Source organism: Lipotes vexillifer, unplaced genomic scaffold (assembly GCF_000442215.2).
Source record: "Lipotes vexillifer unplaced genomic scaffold, Lipotes_vexillifer_v1.1 scaffold147, whole genome shotgun sequence".
Taxonomy (NCBI): Eukaryota; Metazoa; Chordata; class Mammalia; order Artiodactyla; family Lipotidae; genus Lipotes; species Lipotes vexillifer.
The window spans coordinates 5,198,616-5,215,159 of record NW_006778796.1 but is presented as its reverse complement, the minus strand read 5'-3'; the positions used below and the strand labels follow the sequence as shown (position 1 = coordinate 5,215,159).

The 16,544-nt window shown below is 43.3% G+C and overlaps 1 protein-coding gene across 1 annotated transcript in view; it reads right to left on the bottom strand.

The window, feature by feature from the left end:
• Positions 1–4,007, bottom strand: part of LOC103087452 (DLA class II histocompatibility antigen, DR-1 beta chain-like) — a 66,528-nt gene extending 62,521 nt beyond the window's left edge. The window contains exons 1-2 of the mRNA XM_007451938.1: positions 3,899–4,007; positions 2,925–3,194 (exon numbers count right to left, since the gene is read on the bottom strand). Of these exons, the coding sequence (XP_007452000.1) occupies positions 2,925–3,194; positions 3,899–4,007 (379 nt within the window). The remainder of the gene's footprint in view (positions 1–2,924; positions 3,195–3,898) is intronic.
• Positions 4,008–16,544: the final 12,537 nt, after the last annotated feature.

The following is a 16,544-nucleotide window of genomic DNA, read 5'->3' as shown; positions in this document are numbered from 1 at the left end:
AAAAAAAAAAAAAAAAAAAAAAAAAAAAAAAGAAGCACTTTAAAATTATACAGGCCACTATTTATAACATTTTTAAAATAAAATAATAAACCTGAACTTGTTCCCCCTCGCTCTCCCACCTAGAAGTGACCATGAGGATAAGCTCTAGTGACTTGTGCTAGGTCAGTGACACTGTTTTCTGTTAGGTTCTGTGCTCCCCACAGTAGAGAAAATCCAGCAACTTTGACTGCCACCTGCTGGCCATGAGATGATCAACAGTAGTCATGGCCCCATGGACTGAGAATTAAGAAAGTACAGACATTTCTATGTCCAGTAAAACGGGACAACAGTGACCATCACATCCTTCCTACAAAGCAGTGCTTTTCAAACAGGCTACATCTATAACCCTCAGCCCTGTAATACAGAATTCGAGAGCGAGAGCACTTCTTACCGGTCAACAAAGCATCCCTCTCAGTTTTTAGCCTCATCTTAGCTCAAATGCCATTCTGTGGTGAACTCCCCACAAAAATTTATATAATTAAATACCTACACTTCCATCTCGAGTTCATTTATGCCACATATACTTTATTTGATTCATTCATTCATTCATTCAACAAATATAAATTTGACAAGCACTGGGGACCCAAAGATAAACAACGAACTGTGGCCCCTGCCTTTACAGAACTTGCAATCTTGTAACAAAGAGAAAACAAAACATAAAAACAAAAAAGAACCACAGCGTTATGTCAAAAGTTTGTGATTTTTGAAGGAAAAGAAAGGAAACTGTGAAAACAAGTAACACTGATAAAACATCGTGTTTGCCCATGCCTTGATTCCTTTATCTTCTCAGATTGCTACTCATGGTCAAATATGACACACCTCCCAACCTGTTTTACGCGTATTATCCTTTATCTCTGCAGCCATTTTATTGCATCTCCCTCATTCCCTGAGTGCAAAACTATAGTAAATATTTCATGCAGTGTTTTAGCTATTTGATAATACATTACGTACTCTCATTTACTTTTTTCCCCTAATTTTCTTTTAACATTCAAGTGAGCTGCCAACCCTACTCCATCCCTTTGCTATTAAGAATAACTGCCTTGCTCTGAAATCAGACATAATTATCATGTATGTTCTCTATAGAAAATATTCTGAGATTCTTGCAGAAGTTGGCCCAGGTTAGTGAGCATGTCACATGAACATACAATGTAACTGGGACTTGCTGAGGTCGGCAGACAGTCTCGTCACCCCAATAACATGGTGCTCGCGAGCCATCATCTGGAAAGAATCATGTTTTCAGTTTGGCCTTTAACTCTTGATCAGGTCCTTCTCCCTGGGCTCTGACTAAAGTCATGGTCAGCAAGGTGGACTTATAAAATCTGTTCGTCTTAAACAGATTGGGAGTAAAAAATGGAGGTCACAAGTTCAAGAGAGAAATTTTAGAATAGTTTTTATGAAAAAGAACTGAAATAGCAAAAATACATGTATGTACTTGGTGGCATCCAGATGAAGGAGAAGGCAAGATAGGGTAAAGTAAGCTAAAAGTTATGTGAACATACACAGAGAACACCAGGGTCAGACTAGGGATTAATCAGTGAGTTTTCAATCCCTTGAATGTATCATTTTGTCCCACTGACACTGAAAATAAGCAGGAACAGACTCATTGCTGCTTCTGGTCATAACTGCCTTAAACGAGGCTTTGCTTCCATTAGACTCTACATACATGTAGTAAAGAACATGATGACTATTGTGTATTTGGGGGAGGCTTCAAGACAGTGAATAACTGTGTGTAATTACTTAAACTGTTTATTATGTACCAATATTAGCATATATAAAGTGGTGATGCTGATTGCTAACACCAAGGAAATTAAGTGGCATAGTATAGGTAGTGTTTGGTAAGACAATTGTCTAGCAATAGGTGCTCATGAAACTGGTATAATTAACTTTCAGAATGTCTACCCCTGCAGTGGACGTTGGGGGAGCTGGCAGGGAGAGAGAGGATAGGCAGAGGCCAACGGAACCTGAAACAATTTTTATTCAGTAATTAAATGGCATCAACTTATTTACCCCAAAACTTCAGCTCTGATATCAGCCATTTGTTGAGCTTTTCTAAGAAATTAGAACGTTGCCTTATAACAACACTCAAGTACTGTTTCTATTTTTACTAAACACTTTTTTTCCTCAGGCTTTGCATTCACGAATTCTAAATTGTTAAGATCCAAGTCAATAAGAGTTTACTTTAAAGCATTAACGCAAAATCGTAAAGAATAATTAATACGGTCAGGTTTTAAGACCCTATTTACCTTTATGCTTTCTCTTGAGCCTAAGTGGCTGGGCAACAGAGAACATTTATTCATTAATTTAAGCAAGGTTTATGGAGCTCATACTACCTGCCAGTGTGTCAGGTACTAGGCACACAGGGATAATTAAGACAGTCCCTTGCCAGAAAGAGGGCCGGGACAAGTGATACAGAGACATCCATTTAAGAAACCAGGATTAAGATGAATAATGATTTGAAACCAAAAAGTGAAAATGTATTCTTTCATGGCTGTAATATATCACCACGTGTGTAAGGTGCCCTGAGAGCAGCCGTGGAGCAGCCCTAACTCCACCAGCCTGAGCTCCTGAGCTTCGGGAAGCCAAGAAGCCAAAGGCACGAGGCGGGAACGAGCAGAATTAGTGGAAAGAACTGCGCAGGACGAGGCTCTCGAGAGCTGGGGCCACACTGAGCAGTCCTAGACCCGCCTCTGCGGGAAATGTTCCAGGGCTACCAACCTCCGTCTCCCTGCTGTGCCCTCGGTCCCCGGCCCTCCGCGCGGGACGCCAGGGCTCGCTGTCCCCTCCGCGGGCCTGGGGATCCCACCCCCGCGGCCCAGACCCCTCACCCCCGCGCGGAGTCTCGGCGTGCGTGGGGGGGGGGCCCGCGGAGGGCGGCCTGCACTCACCTCGCCGCTGCACCGTGAAGCTCTCCCCAACCCCGTAGTTGTGTCTGCACACCGTGTCCACCACGGCCCGTTTCTGCTCCAGGAGGTCCTTCTGGCTGTTCCAGTACTCGGCGGTCCGCCGGCCCAGCTCGGTGACCGCCCGGTACTCGCCCACGTCGCTGTCGAAGCGCGTGAACTCCTCCCGGTTATAGATGTATCTCTCCACAAACCGCACCCGCTCCGTGCCGTTGGTGAAGTAACACAGGCTCATGTGCCAGAACATGAAATCCTCTGCGGGAGACACCGCCGCTCAGCCAGGCGGCAGCCGCTCGGCAGGCGGGGCGATGTCGGCCCGTGGCCAGCTGGGTCGGAAAAACCTGAAACCCGCCGCTCAACCCCGGGTTCCCGGCCCAGCCCAGCCCTGCGCCTCCCGCTGCGAACCCGGAGCCCCCAGGCGGCTCTTCCAAGGCCTCCCGCCCCGTCTGAGGGCTTCCAGAATGACTTTCGTGCGAGGAGGCCTGTCTCTGAGGGGAGCCCTGGGACCTGTGATTCCTGCCTGACCCTGAGAACCGAGTAAACAGGGCTGTCGGTTTGGTTTTACATCCATCTCTGTACTTAGAGGGATCAGGACGTTCTCACATGAAATGTCATTTTCCCTCGAAATCCTGGGAACCTCAGAGACAAACAAGTGTCTACATAAGCGCAAGACTTCAAGGGAATAACAAAGGAGCTGTAGAACGGAGCTTGTCCTCGTCCTGACAGGCACATTCTCTGGGTCCCTGGCAAAGTGCCTTCCTTCCCATGCGTGGGTTTCCTCTGCGTTTCTGCCACCCCGACCCGACTCCTGTGTGGTCATTAGAAGGTGGAAATGAGAATGTAACATAGCTCGCATCCCCAAAGAGAGGAAATATTCTGAGATCACACCCCAGGCCAAGTGTCCCTCAGAGCCTGGTCCCCAGAGTGGTGGCCCTGGGGAGAAGCTGCCCTGCACTTACGTGGAGAGTCTCTGCTCTCAGCCCCTGGGGTGCTCAGCACCATCAGCATCACCATCACAGCTGTTGTCCAAAGGCCTCTGGGGATCTGCAGAGCCACCGTCCCAGACATAATTGAGAACAAAGGAAGAAGTAATGGTACTGAACACAGCTCACACCCAGTGGATCTGGTGTGCCTACTTTAGAGAATAAAAGCCTATGAAAGCTTCCATGTATGGCAGGATTAGAGAGTCCCAAGGAAAGGAACCAATCAGCACTGGAGCTGAAGTACCTCATGTATCTCTGGGCAGACATTTGTTTGGAAGGTTCTCAATCTAATGCCTGGCACTCTGTCTTCATCAAATTACACTGGATGAACATTTCGGGTGAAGACTCCTTTCAGTTTTGAATGATCGGAAGATTGAATGCCTTCGGAGTTTAAAGAACAAGAAGAAAAATAAAATGATTCAAGAGTAGACATCTCTGCGATATATTTATTTATTTGTTTGTTTGTTTGTTTATTTATTTATATTTGGCTGTGTTGGGTCTTCGTTTCTGTGCGAGGGCTTTCTCTACTTGCGGCGAGCAGGGGCCACTCTTCATCGCGGTGCACGGACCTCTCACTGTCGCAGCCTCTCCTGTTGCAGAGCACAAGCTCCAGACGCGCAGGCTCAGTAGTTGTGGCTCACAGGCCTTGTTGCTCCGCGGCATGTGGGATCTTCCCAGACCAGGGCTAGAACCCGTGTCCCCTGCATTGGCAGGCAGATTCTCAACCACTGCGCCACCAGGAAAGCCTTGTGATATTTATTTAAAACCTATTGTTCTTGGGATTTGGGGTAAGGGAAAATAAGTGGGGATCATATTTCAGGGAGAGAAAATCATTGTCACAGACAAGTTCACTTTTATTATCTTAGACACTCTGAGGACCCTTAAGTTGTGGTGGGAAGAGCAGAGTTCTTGAAGGAGATGGTTTTGAGCTGCACTGATGTAGCAAGTGCCTGCTTGCCACCCCAGGTATCTTGCTATGCCTGGCATTGTTGTTGTCCATTGCTGTCACCAATAAAGGCATGGAAGAACAAAAAAAAAAAAAAAAGGTTTTTTTGTTGCTGTTTGTTTTAAATTTATTTATTTTAAATTTATTTATTTATATTTTGGCCACGTTGGGTCTTCGTTGCTGCACACAGGCTTTCTCTAGTTGCAGCGAGTGGGGACTTCTCTTCGTTGCAGTGCGCAGGCTTCCCATTGCGGCGGCTTCTCTTGTTGTGGAGCACGGGCTCTAGGCATGCGGGCGTCAGTAGTTGTGGCTCGCAGCCTCTAGAGTGCAGGCTCAGTAGTTGCGGTGCACGAGCTTAGTTGTTCTGCAGCATGTGGGATCTTCCCAGACCAGGGTTCGAACCTGTGTCCTCTGTATTGGCAGGTGGATTCTTAACCACTGTACTACCAGGGACATTGTCTACCACTGATGTGCTTTATGAGAGCCAACAAAATACTGAACCTTTTTGCCTCAGACTTCTCTTTGTAAAATGTGAGTCATGCTTCGTGCATTTTATATCTAGGCCTTCATATATACAAACTTAAGAGTAATATGACTTGCTTAATATCGCAAAATGTTCCTCAGCTGCCAAGTGTAACTGTTGGCAGTATCAGGTTTATACGTGGAGCAAGAAAACAAACAAAATTTGACAACCAGTCCTGCTGGCAAGTGATTTTTTTCATTACATAACAATCTATTGCACTTATGCTCTTTGAATGTATTTGAAAAATTAAGTTGACTTTTCTCTTAAAATCTCTTCAGCCGCTCAGATCCTCCCTGAACCATCTGATGTCAGCAAAAACACAATCCACAAACATTAACAGCATTCAGACACAGTCACCTTTATTTCTGAGGACAGAGAGCAAAAGATGTAGAGAAGCATTTCCTGCAGCTTGAATAGTGTTAATGAGGGAGCAGATACTTATAGTTACAGATTGTACAACAGTACAGTAATATTGTATTGTACAGATTGTGCCAGCCCTAAGCATCAAATCCCCAATGGCAGAAGTATCAATGTGTTTTTTTAAATAAATGTATTATTTATCAGGCTCCTCTTGCCCATGACTAGGGGCAGTATTAAATGGTTATAGAGCAATTAGAACAGTGCCTGGAAAACATTAATAAACAAGACAATAAGTGTTTCTCCCTCTATTCTCTCTCTCAAAATAGAGGAAAGGATCTACAAGCAGGCCATAAAGAGTTTACCAGCTAAAAAGAAATAGGGAAGAGGCAACGACAAGAAGTTTCCATTAGTGGCACATGAAGACAATGAGTTAGTTCAATATTCTGAATTAGGTGCATAGTCCCAGAGCACCTGAGACTGGGAAATCTGTCACTGGGCTTCCACCAGCAGTGGCGCACTCAGGATCAGGGTAATTTCAGAGCAGGGAGGGCTTCCATGGAGGGATGAAAACATAAAAGAGGAACATCAAACTCAGACCGGTAGTAGGGTTGGGAGGCAACAAAGAACAGTCAGAGAGGGATTTTGAAGGTGCCTCAGGTCCCTCAGACCTTACTTCAGGGTCCCTTGGAATAAACAGAGGCTTCTGGCCCATGTCCTCCCTCCTGTCCTAAGGGAGAAATTCCCTCCGTTCTGCTCTGGGGCTGTGCAGTGGATGCTGCCTCAGACCTGGGGATTGCCTGGTCTTACAGGCCTCTTCACACAAACTTTTCAACTAGCAGCAGCAAGAGTGTCAGCTTAAAATCCTTTTTCTGATTGGCTAAAACCTCATCTGCAAGGCTCTGGTTTGAGCTTCTGCCTGCTGTTTCTCCCAAGCCAAGCAGCATTCTCTACATTTTCTAGAGCTCTCCGTACAGTCCATATCCCTGCTGTGCTACTCATGGCAGTCACTGCTGGTCTGGCCTGAGAGAAGGCGACACGCACAGACCTTCTGATTCCAGGTGTCTACCTGAATCACCCTGTGGAGGCAGAGCACCTAGGATGAGGCCAGTGTATACCCCATGAGGGTAGACAGTGGCATCAAGAAACAGTCGTTGATGTGGGTCAGGGTTCCTGTAGGAAGACTCTCGTGGTTCATCCTCCATTCCCTCAGGATGAGAGATAAAAGCTGTGGACTGTTTCCTTGTGGAAATTCAGGGAGAAATCATCTTCCTTGGTCAACATCTCTCAGAATCTGTACTTGGTCAGTTAACTGTGAAGGTACTAATCATCTTGTCACCAGAAGGGCCATCCAGGACCCTATTCTACATTCAATTCAGGAAACAAAATACATTGTACATTCTGAAAGGTTCCATGACCTTCTTAATGCCAGTAATAATATAATTAGTAATACTTCCCCCAGAATATTATTCCCTTCAATAAAAATTTGTCACACCACTATCCCTAAGTTTTTCCAAATCTTTGTGAAGCTACTCACACATGTCCCCTACATGAACACTTAAGTAACCAGTTATATGAATTTTCCATGACATATATAAAGTAGATCCTTTCTCTTTGCACAGTTATCTCTTTAAAATCACATTTTACAGAATCTGAAGAAAGAGTCAAATTAGTAACAGAGTGACCATGTATAAGCCATTTCAGTTCTGAAAGCCTTAGTTCTGCCTCATCTGCAGAAAGAATACGCATATCACAGGACCACTTCATGAACACAGATATAATTTGCAAAAGTCCACAGCAATATATGGTGAGTTACATACACACTAGTTTTTTTGTTTTGTTTTGTTTTCGTTACGCGGGCCTCTCACTGTTGTGGCCTCTCCCGTTGCGGAGCACAGGCTCCGGACGCGCAGACTCAGCGGCCGTGGCTCACGGGCCTAGCCGCTCTGCGGCATGTGGGATCTTCCCGGACCGGGGCACGAACCCGTGTCCCCTGCATCAGCACTGTGCCACCAGGGAAGCCCCACACTAGTTTTTAATATAATAGTGAGATCATCTTTCTTGACATCATTAACAAAGAAAAGTTTTTAATATAATAGTAGTGAGTTCATCTTTCTTGATGTCATTAAAGAAAAGTCTTGTTATTTGCCATTTCTACTCAGATGATAGAATCATCATGGTTTCAAATCCTCATTATGGAGAAAAAAAGAGGGGAAAGCACGTTAGGTATATTTGATCATGAATCCACTGCATTTTCCCTCTCCGAAGCTCATGACTACCCTTGCACAGAACTGCCATTTTAACTATAATTTCAGATCTCAGAAACTGGTCCTCTTCTCAGTGGGCTCACAAGTGGGGAAACTTGAGTGCAAAACAGAGTTTAATACAAATTGATGAAAGAAGAAGAATGTGAATGCAGCTTTGTGAGCTTCACAGACTGCCATGGCAGAGTCCAGGGTCATATTTCACACATCTTGATTTGATTTAGAGGAAGAGGGACTGGCCACTCCTCGTGGTAGCTTCTGCCAAATATCTAAAAGGCCCGTCCTATGCCACACGCCTGAGTGCCCTGCTTTCCTCACCCTCATTATCAGGGGTACTTCTGTGTCTGAGCTCTGACACATCTTTATGGGTTGGTTTCCAGGAGTTTTGTCCCCCTTCCCAAAAACCCAGCACACCCTAGGTGGTGGTTACTGTCAGTTACCAATATTTTTATACAGCTCCAGAGTTAAGGTCCTGGGTTCCAAAGATGAAAATACATGGATCCTGCCTTCTAGGAGTCCACACATTGGAGGAGAGACATATATGGGGAAAAATAAAAGAGACAAAAGTTTGCAACAGCTACTAAGGGGAATGTCAAATACTATTGACTAAAGACAAGACTGGGCAGTGTTCAAGGTTCAGGGTACATTTAAAACTCTAAATTGATAATGATGCCCATTTGTTCAGTTATTTTCTCTTCTCTTGGAAAGGGTTGGCAACACAGGACTAGGAGGTGATGATTATTTGTGGATTAATTCATAAATAATAATTTTTCAAGATGGTGAGGGTGGGGAGTTAATGGCATAGAAGTCATGACAGGATTGAAAGAAAGGTTTTTAGGCACACTTCTCAGAGGAAGTGAAGGCTCAACAGATAAAGGGCTATGATGATTCCAGGCAAAGAGACATACCTGAGTGCAGACCCAGAGGTTTGGCAAGACTGGGGGTGGGGAGACAGGGATCATTCACAACTTGTGGTTTGGTGCGATTAGAGGGTGGGATTCAAGTATCCTAGTCTTTGTGAGATTTGATGATAGTACCGTTGGAAGTTGCCTGCATTTTCTTCAGCTTAATGAGAAAGAATAGAGGGAATTTAAGCAGCAGAGTGCCACGACATGCTTTTCCGTTCATAAAACCACCTCGGAAGCAGTGTGAAGGAGACTTTTCAAAGGGACTGTAGATTACTGTGATCCAAAAAGGATCAAGGTTAATTTGATGAACCCAATCCAACAAAAGCCAGTTTAGAAAGGAACCAATGTACCAATGACCAGTTTGCTAAATTTACCAACATTAATGTACCCTAAACTCATTTCTTTTTTTTTCCCTATTCCTAAGGTTTGTGTCAATTCATATTTGATGGTTTGGAAGTGTATTAGAGGGCTGAGAATCATAGACTTCCAAGTGTCTGGGGCCCTCCTGCTCTCCCATGGGCCCTGTTACCCTGCTTCCTGGGACTCTATTCTGTATTTCTGCCAACAAACAGCTCCTGTTTCCATGAAGCTTTATAACAAATGCATTTGTAAAAACAAAACTAAAGCAGGTCAACTACACTTCACAGGCAATTTCATAGGTTGTTTTCAATGTTTTTAATATAAGTTGGAATAAACATTTTAAATAGTTTAAAATGTTTTGATTTAATTTTGTAAATTATTAATTTGGTATAATTAATAAGGACTAATTATAAATTAATCCTTCAGAGATATTAGCAAAAGAGCCCTTAAAATGCTAAAATCTTAACTAAATACAACTTTTAAAAGTATTTGATACCAATATAAATATAAACTGAAAATTTTCTATGTGAAATGATTCCATTACTGTAATGTTCATGTCCTACACAAGGCTGACACTTCAAGAGTGGAAGACCTAAGCAGAAGCAAGAAGAACTACAATCCTGCAGCCTGTGGAACAAAAACCACATTCACAGAAAGATAGACAAGATGAAAAGGCAGGAGGCTATGTACCAGATGAAGGAATAAGATAAAGCACAAGAAAAACAACTAAGTGAAGTGGACATAGGCAACCTTCCAGAAAAAGAATTCAGAATAATGACTGTGAAGATGATCCAGACCCTCGGAAAAAGAATGGAGGCAAAGATCAAGAAGATGCAAGAAATGTTTAACAAAGACCTAGAAGAATTAACGAACAAACAAACAGAGATGAACAATACAATAGCTGAAATGAAAAATACACTAGAAGGAATCAATAGCAGAATAACTGAGGCAGAAGAACGGAGAGGTGACCTGGAAGACAGAATGGTAGAATTCACCACCATGGAACAGAATAAAGATAAAAGAATGAAAAGAAATGAAGACAGCCTAAGAGACCTCTGGGACAACATTAAACACAACAACATTCACATTATAGGGGTCCCAGAAGGAGAAGAGAGAGAGAAAGGACCCGAGAAAATATTGGAAAAGATTGTAGTCGAAAACTTCCCTAACGTGGGAAAGGAAATAGCCACCCAAGTCTAGGAAGCACCGAGAGTCCCAGGCAGGATAAACCCAAGGAGAAACATGCCCAGACACATAGCAATCGAATTGACAAAAATTAAAGACAAAGAAAAATTATTAAAAGCAACAAGGGAAAAATGACAAATACCATACAAGGGAACTCCCATAAGGTTAACAGCTGATTTCTCAGCAGAAACTCTACAAACCACAAGGGAGTGACATGACATATTTAAAGTGATGAAAGGGAAGAATCTACAACCGAGATTACTCTACCCAGCAAGGATCTCATTCAGATTCAATGGAGAAATCAAAAGCTTCACAGACAAGCAAAAGCTAAGAGAATTCAGCACCACCAAACCAGCTCTACAACAAATGATAAAGGAACTTCTCTAAGTGGGAAACACAACAGAAGAAAAGGACCTACAAATACAAACCCATAACAATTAAGAAAATGGTAATAGGACAGAAGGATCACCTAACTGACACCAGAAAGTAAGAAAAAGGAATAGGTGGAGCCAGGGAGGAAATGAAAGGGACATTTATGGAACCCCTCGTAAGAGCAAGACACCACACTTGTTTATACATTCTCTCATTGCACCCTCACAGTGATCTCAGAAGCAGGTATTGTCCTCGTCTTCCAGCTGATGACACTTAGGTTCACAGAGGCTGTAAAGAGTCAGGATATGAATCCACATCTAACTTGAAGTGGGGATAGAGGCTGAGATCAAGAAAAAGTTTTCTGAAAGAGAATAAGTACGGGGGTGGAAGAAAAAGCAACGATTCAGTCACGCTAAAGCATCAGAGAATGGCTTTGTTCCAAGTTGCTTTAGAGCTGTGGGAAGGTCCTTTGTATAACAGGAAGGGTGACCTGATAGAAACTGTGCAACAGACAGTCCAAGGATTGTGGGGGTTTTGTTCAAAACAAATGGCTTTTTATTGAAGTCTAGTTGATTTACAATGTTGTGCTAGCTTTCAGGTGTACAGCAAAGTGATTCAGATAGATAGATAGATAGATAGATAGATACACATGTATATACTTTTTCAGATTCTTTTCCATTATAGGTTATTACAAGATATTGAATATACTTCCCTGTGCTATACAGTAGGTCCTTGTTGTTTATCTATTTTCTATATAGTAGTGTGTATCTGTTAATCTCAAACTCCTAATTTATCCCTACTGCCCCTTTCCCCTTTGGTAACCATCAATTTGTTTTCTCTGTCTGCAAGTCTATTTCTGTTTTGTAACTAAGTTCATCTGTATCATTTTTTTAGATTCCACATATAAGTGATATCATTTGGTATTTGTCTTTCTCTGACTTTCTTCCCTTAGTATGACCATCTCTAGGTCCATCCATGTTGCTGTAAATGGCATTATCTCATTCTTTTTATGGTTGAGTAATATTTATTGCATATATGTATAACATCTTCTTTATCCATTCATCTATCGATGGACATTTAGGTTGCTTCCATGTCTTGGCTATTGTAAATAGTGCTGCAATGAATATTGGGGTGCATGCATCTTTTCTAATTAGAGTTTTGTCTTTTCCAGATATATGCCCAAGAATGGGATTGCTGGATCATATGTTAACTATATTTTTAGTTTTTTAAGGAACCTCCATACTGTCCTCAAGGAGTGTGTTCTTAACTAAGGCAGTGAATGTAAACACCCTACTTTGCTCCTTTTCTCTTACATGCTACCAAGGGACCAATAGAAATAGCTCTTCGAAGCTGCCGGGTGCATGTTCTATTTTCCATGAAAATTCATTCTTTATTGATCTCATGCTAACGTGCTCATTGGTTCTCCCTCTTTCTCTCTCTCTGCCCCCCTCTCTCTATGTACGCACACACATACACACACACGCACACACACATACACACAGTGCTCATTACTGTTGACTGGGCTTTAGTGCTGTGCGGGTGCGTGTTTACAACGCATTCCGTCACTGGTTTAGGTTGCACGTGTGGGCTGTGCTACCCTTGGGTACTGTGAGGATGAAATGCAATGTTGTTTGTAAACTAAAAGGACTATAAAAATGATGCATATTATTTCCCCAAACCTTTGGCCTGGGAGATTTCTTTGCTTCATTCAGAAAATCATCCCCCCTCCTACACTCCAGCTCCTTCTCAGGTAATTGAGAAATAATGAAAGCTTGATCTGGTTGTGTGTCAGCTTTGATTATAGTGATTCAGAAGAGTGACAAAGAGCAGCTCATCTTATATTGATTAAAGGGCCCATTTCGATCCTTAACACAACTGTTGAAATCATTTCCTACACTTGACAAATGATGCCAAATGAAATATCTCTTTGTGAAAGGCAGATTTGTCACTGATACAATGGCACAAATTGCTCATTTAGACTTATTGTGGGATCTAATGCTTCCGAGGGATCATGGGAAGAGAGCCGACACGAGAGTGGGCTTTCTTTAAAATGTTATACATTTCAAATGAGAAGGTTGGCTGGATGTACCTAAGGAGCCCTTCAGTCCTTCTACAGTCGTGTTTACCAAGCAAATCACCCTAGACTGAGAGGTCAGAGGCTATGGACTGGCCCTGCAGGAGAGGCCCACCCGCACGTGGAAAGGACACACGAGGACAAGAAAGGACTGTATGATTTGGGGCAGGCCCAGTAGTGGGGAAAAGATAGAAGTGGAAATCAAGCATGCAGGCAGGGAACAGTTGGCGGGAAAGGAAAACTACTGGGACCAAACACAGGGGCCAACCTCAGAGCGATTCAGCAAGAGGCAAAGAGAGGAGGAGTATAATAATACAACCACTCTCATTTAATGTGAGCCTTCCATATGCTAGGAAGGAACACTGCATCTCTTACTTAATGCCTGGGACAACAGTGAGTGGTAGATGTCAGGATCTGCATTTTGTATGAATGGGGGTAGTCATTATGGAAATGATTTTAGATAACTGTAGTTCAGAGAAATAAGTATTGTGCCAATAAGGATTGTGGTGCTGAGACAGGCTGGGACCTGGGACCTTGGGACCCTTTGCTGCAGTGCTTGCCCCTGGACAAATGTCTCCTCAAGCAACAGAATACAAAGAAACTATAAGGGACTAAAAATAACTGCTTGCATGCACAGTTGAGGTAAATTATGAACAGTAAGATACAAAAAGGCCAAAACCCAACTGCCACTCCTGAGGTGCCGGGAGCAAAAGCAGGGTACCATGCATGATCTGTGCACACAGCACCACCAAGTGGGCCGGCCACCTAAGCCAACCCTCCAGCCCAACCCACTGATCCACCCCTCCCCTCACCCCGTTTAAGGAACCAGCTCGCCCCCTTGTGGGGAGCGAGCAAAGGCACCTGTTACTTTTTCTCACTCCCTCGTGCTGCAGCGCGAGTCCCGGTAAAGCCTTGCCTGAATTCCTCGTCTGGCCTCTGCTCAGTTTCTATTGATATATATAACTGATTCATTTTGTTGTAAAGCAGAAACTAACACACCATTATAAAGCAATTATACTACAATAAAGATGTTAAAAAAAAAAAGAGTCCAAGAATCCGGGTCAGGAGGAGTGATAGAGGCACCGAGGAAATGTTGACCTTAGGTCTCAAGACGGAGCCCACCCAAAGGCCTTAGTGCCCTGCAGGACTTAATAAGAGAAAGACAGACTCCCAGTTTTATAGAGAGTGGGCTATGAGAACGATGGTGGGTAGACGTAATCCAGCTTTGGAAAGAAAAGGATTGAAGGGCAGGGAACCTGGCATGTCACCACAGAGAGGTGACATCTTCCAGGCTTTGAAAAAATCATTTATCACTATGGAAATTCTCCAAGTTAAGAGATTACTATAACTGGCCACGTGTAGGAATCATCTCCCCAGCATTTCTTGGTCGTCTCTAGGGTCAATACCGAACTTATCGGGCAGGGTGTACAAAACATACATACACCAACGTACGACGATGCATCAAAAGGTCATGTGACCAGTGCCTTTGTTGCCATTCAGTGATGAGCCAGGCTGGAATTTGGGATAAGAAGGAAAATGAAGAGGTTAAGCAGAAGAAGAATTGGGAATGAAGTCAGGTGAAGTTCCTCCAATCTGCATCTTTTGAGGGGGTTCAAAGAAGAAAGTTATTTTCCACGTGCGTGTATGTTCAGTGCAGCACTATACACAACAGCCAAAAGGTGTAAGCAAGCCAATGTCCATCCATGGATGAATGGACACATCAAATGTGGCCTGTCCATGCAATGGAATATTATTCAGCCACAAAAGGAAATGAAGTACTGATAGATGCGACCACATGGGTGAACCTCGAGAACATTATGCCACAGGAAAGAAGCCAGACACAAAGTGTCACGTATTGCCTGATTCCATTTATGTAAAATATCCAGAGTAGGTAAACAGAGAACAGAATGGTGGTTTCCAGGGGCTGTGGGAGGAAGAAGCAATAGGAAGTCAAGCCATGGCTTGGACAGGTACAGGGGCTTCTTTTGGAGCGAGGAAGATGTTTTAGAACTAAATAGATTTGTTGATTGTACAACGTTGTGAATGAACTAAGGGCCCTAAGTTATTCACCTTAAAATGGTGAATTTCATTTTACATGAATTCCATCTTGATTAAAAAAAAATTAAGTTATTTGCCATGAAAATTGCAGGAGAGGCCAAGTGCCTCTACTTCCCCCCAGTTATTTCTTTACTTCTGAACCCACGGTGGTGGGGCCAGTGCCTTTTTAAACTGCGTTCACTTGGCCATACGGACTAAAGGACCACTTACACAGAAGAGGAAACCAAGGCACATGGCCCAATGACTTTTCCTTTCTGATTTGTAAATTTTTTCCTATGAGATTAAAAAAAAATGAAACCATGTTTACTCATACTTTAAAAGATTGATTTTTTTAAAAAAATGAAAAAAGTACATGAAATCAGAATCATCCTGGGAATTCTGGGACCTATATAATATGTCCTTAATAAGACGTTTATAATCCCCATTACACAAAAGGTCTCTACTTGTACACTGATGATAACCCCGTTCAGGTGCAAGTAACCAAGGTCCAGCACCTGTAGTCCTTTCTCAGCTGGCCTAGTAGGAGCCCCATCTACCGGTACGAGTAGTGTTGTTTTCCTGTGACTGGGGATTTCATATGCACTCTCCAGGTACACACGTGCCTAGATTTCACTGAACTACCTAGGTTTTCTTTATTCCCTATTAATTTAGAATAGTTATAGATGCCCTAACTCTACATAAATTTGAAATTATATGAAAAATATCATGAATATGTATACATTTTTCTGATAAAAGTGTCCATTCATTGTATTAAATCAGTGGTTTTCAAGTTTAACTTGTGTCAAAGTCAGCTGGGGGACTTACTAAAGCACCCATTGCTGGGCTCCACACCTGCGGTTTCTGATTCAGTAAGTCTGGGGCTGGGCACATTTTGTATTTCTAACAAGTTCTTGGGTGATGCTGCTGCTGCCAACTGGGGACCACGCTTTGTAAACCACAGCATTAGATTCTCAAAGGGGTCTGTGGTCTAGGATCCAAGGGCTTCAGCCTGGGCTCTGATTTGCACTATATTTCCCTCCTAGAGTTAAGAGTCCTGTCCTCCATCACAGCACAATTAGAATCTACCTAGCCCTTGACAGCTCCCTTATCCTTGTAGGTTGGTTTTTGTTAGAAATAATTTAGTTGCATGAACTTGGAACCACTGTGGAAAATCTTGGACCCATCTCAGTCCCCTAAGCATGCTAGAGTCCAGGGTGCTGTCCCAAAGCAGATGCATCTCCCCTGGTTAGACAAAATGGAGGCAGCTGGACCCCTCTGTCCACATGTACCACCAGCTGCACCTGACTGAGCAGTTTGCCCTGGCTTTTCAGACAGAGACATTGTGGTTGCAGCCAACCTTAGGATGACCTGCCCCACGGCCAAGAGAGTGTCTTTGACCTCAACACCGTCTCCATTAGAGTTACCAAATCCAAGTTCATACCTCTCACTTCACGACAGGCTAACAAGTAGAGAGACAAGGTGTTGGGACAAGGAATAGTGATTTTATTGAGAAAGGCAGCATACCGAGAAGATGGCAGAGAATTCAGGCTTTTTTTTTTTTTTTTGCGGTACGCGGGCCTCTCACTGTTGTGGCCT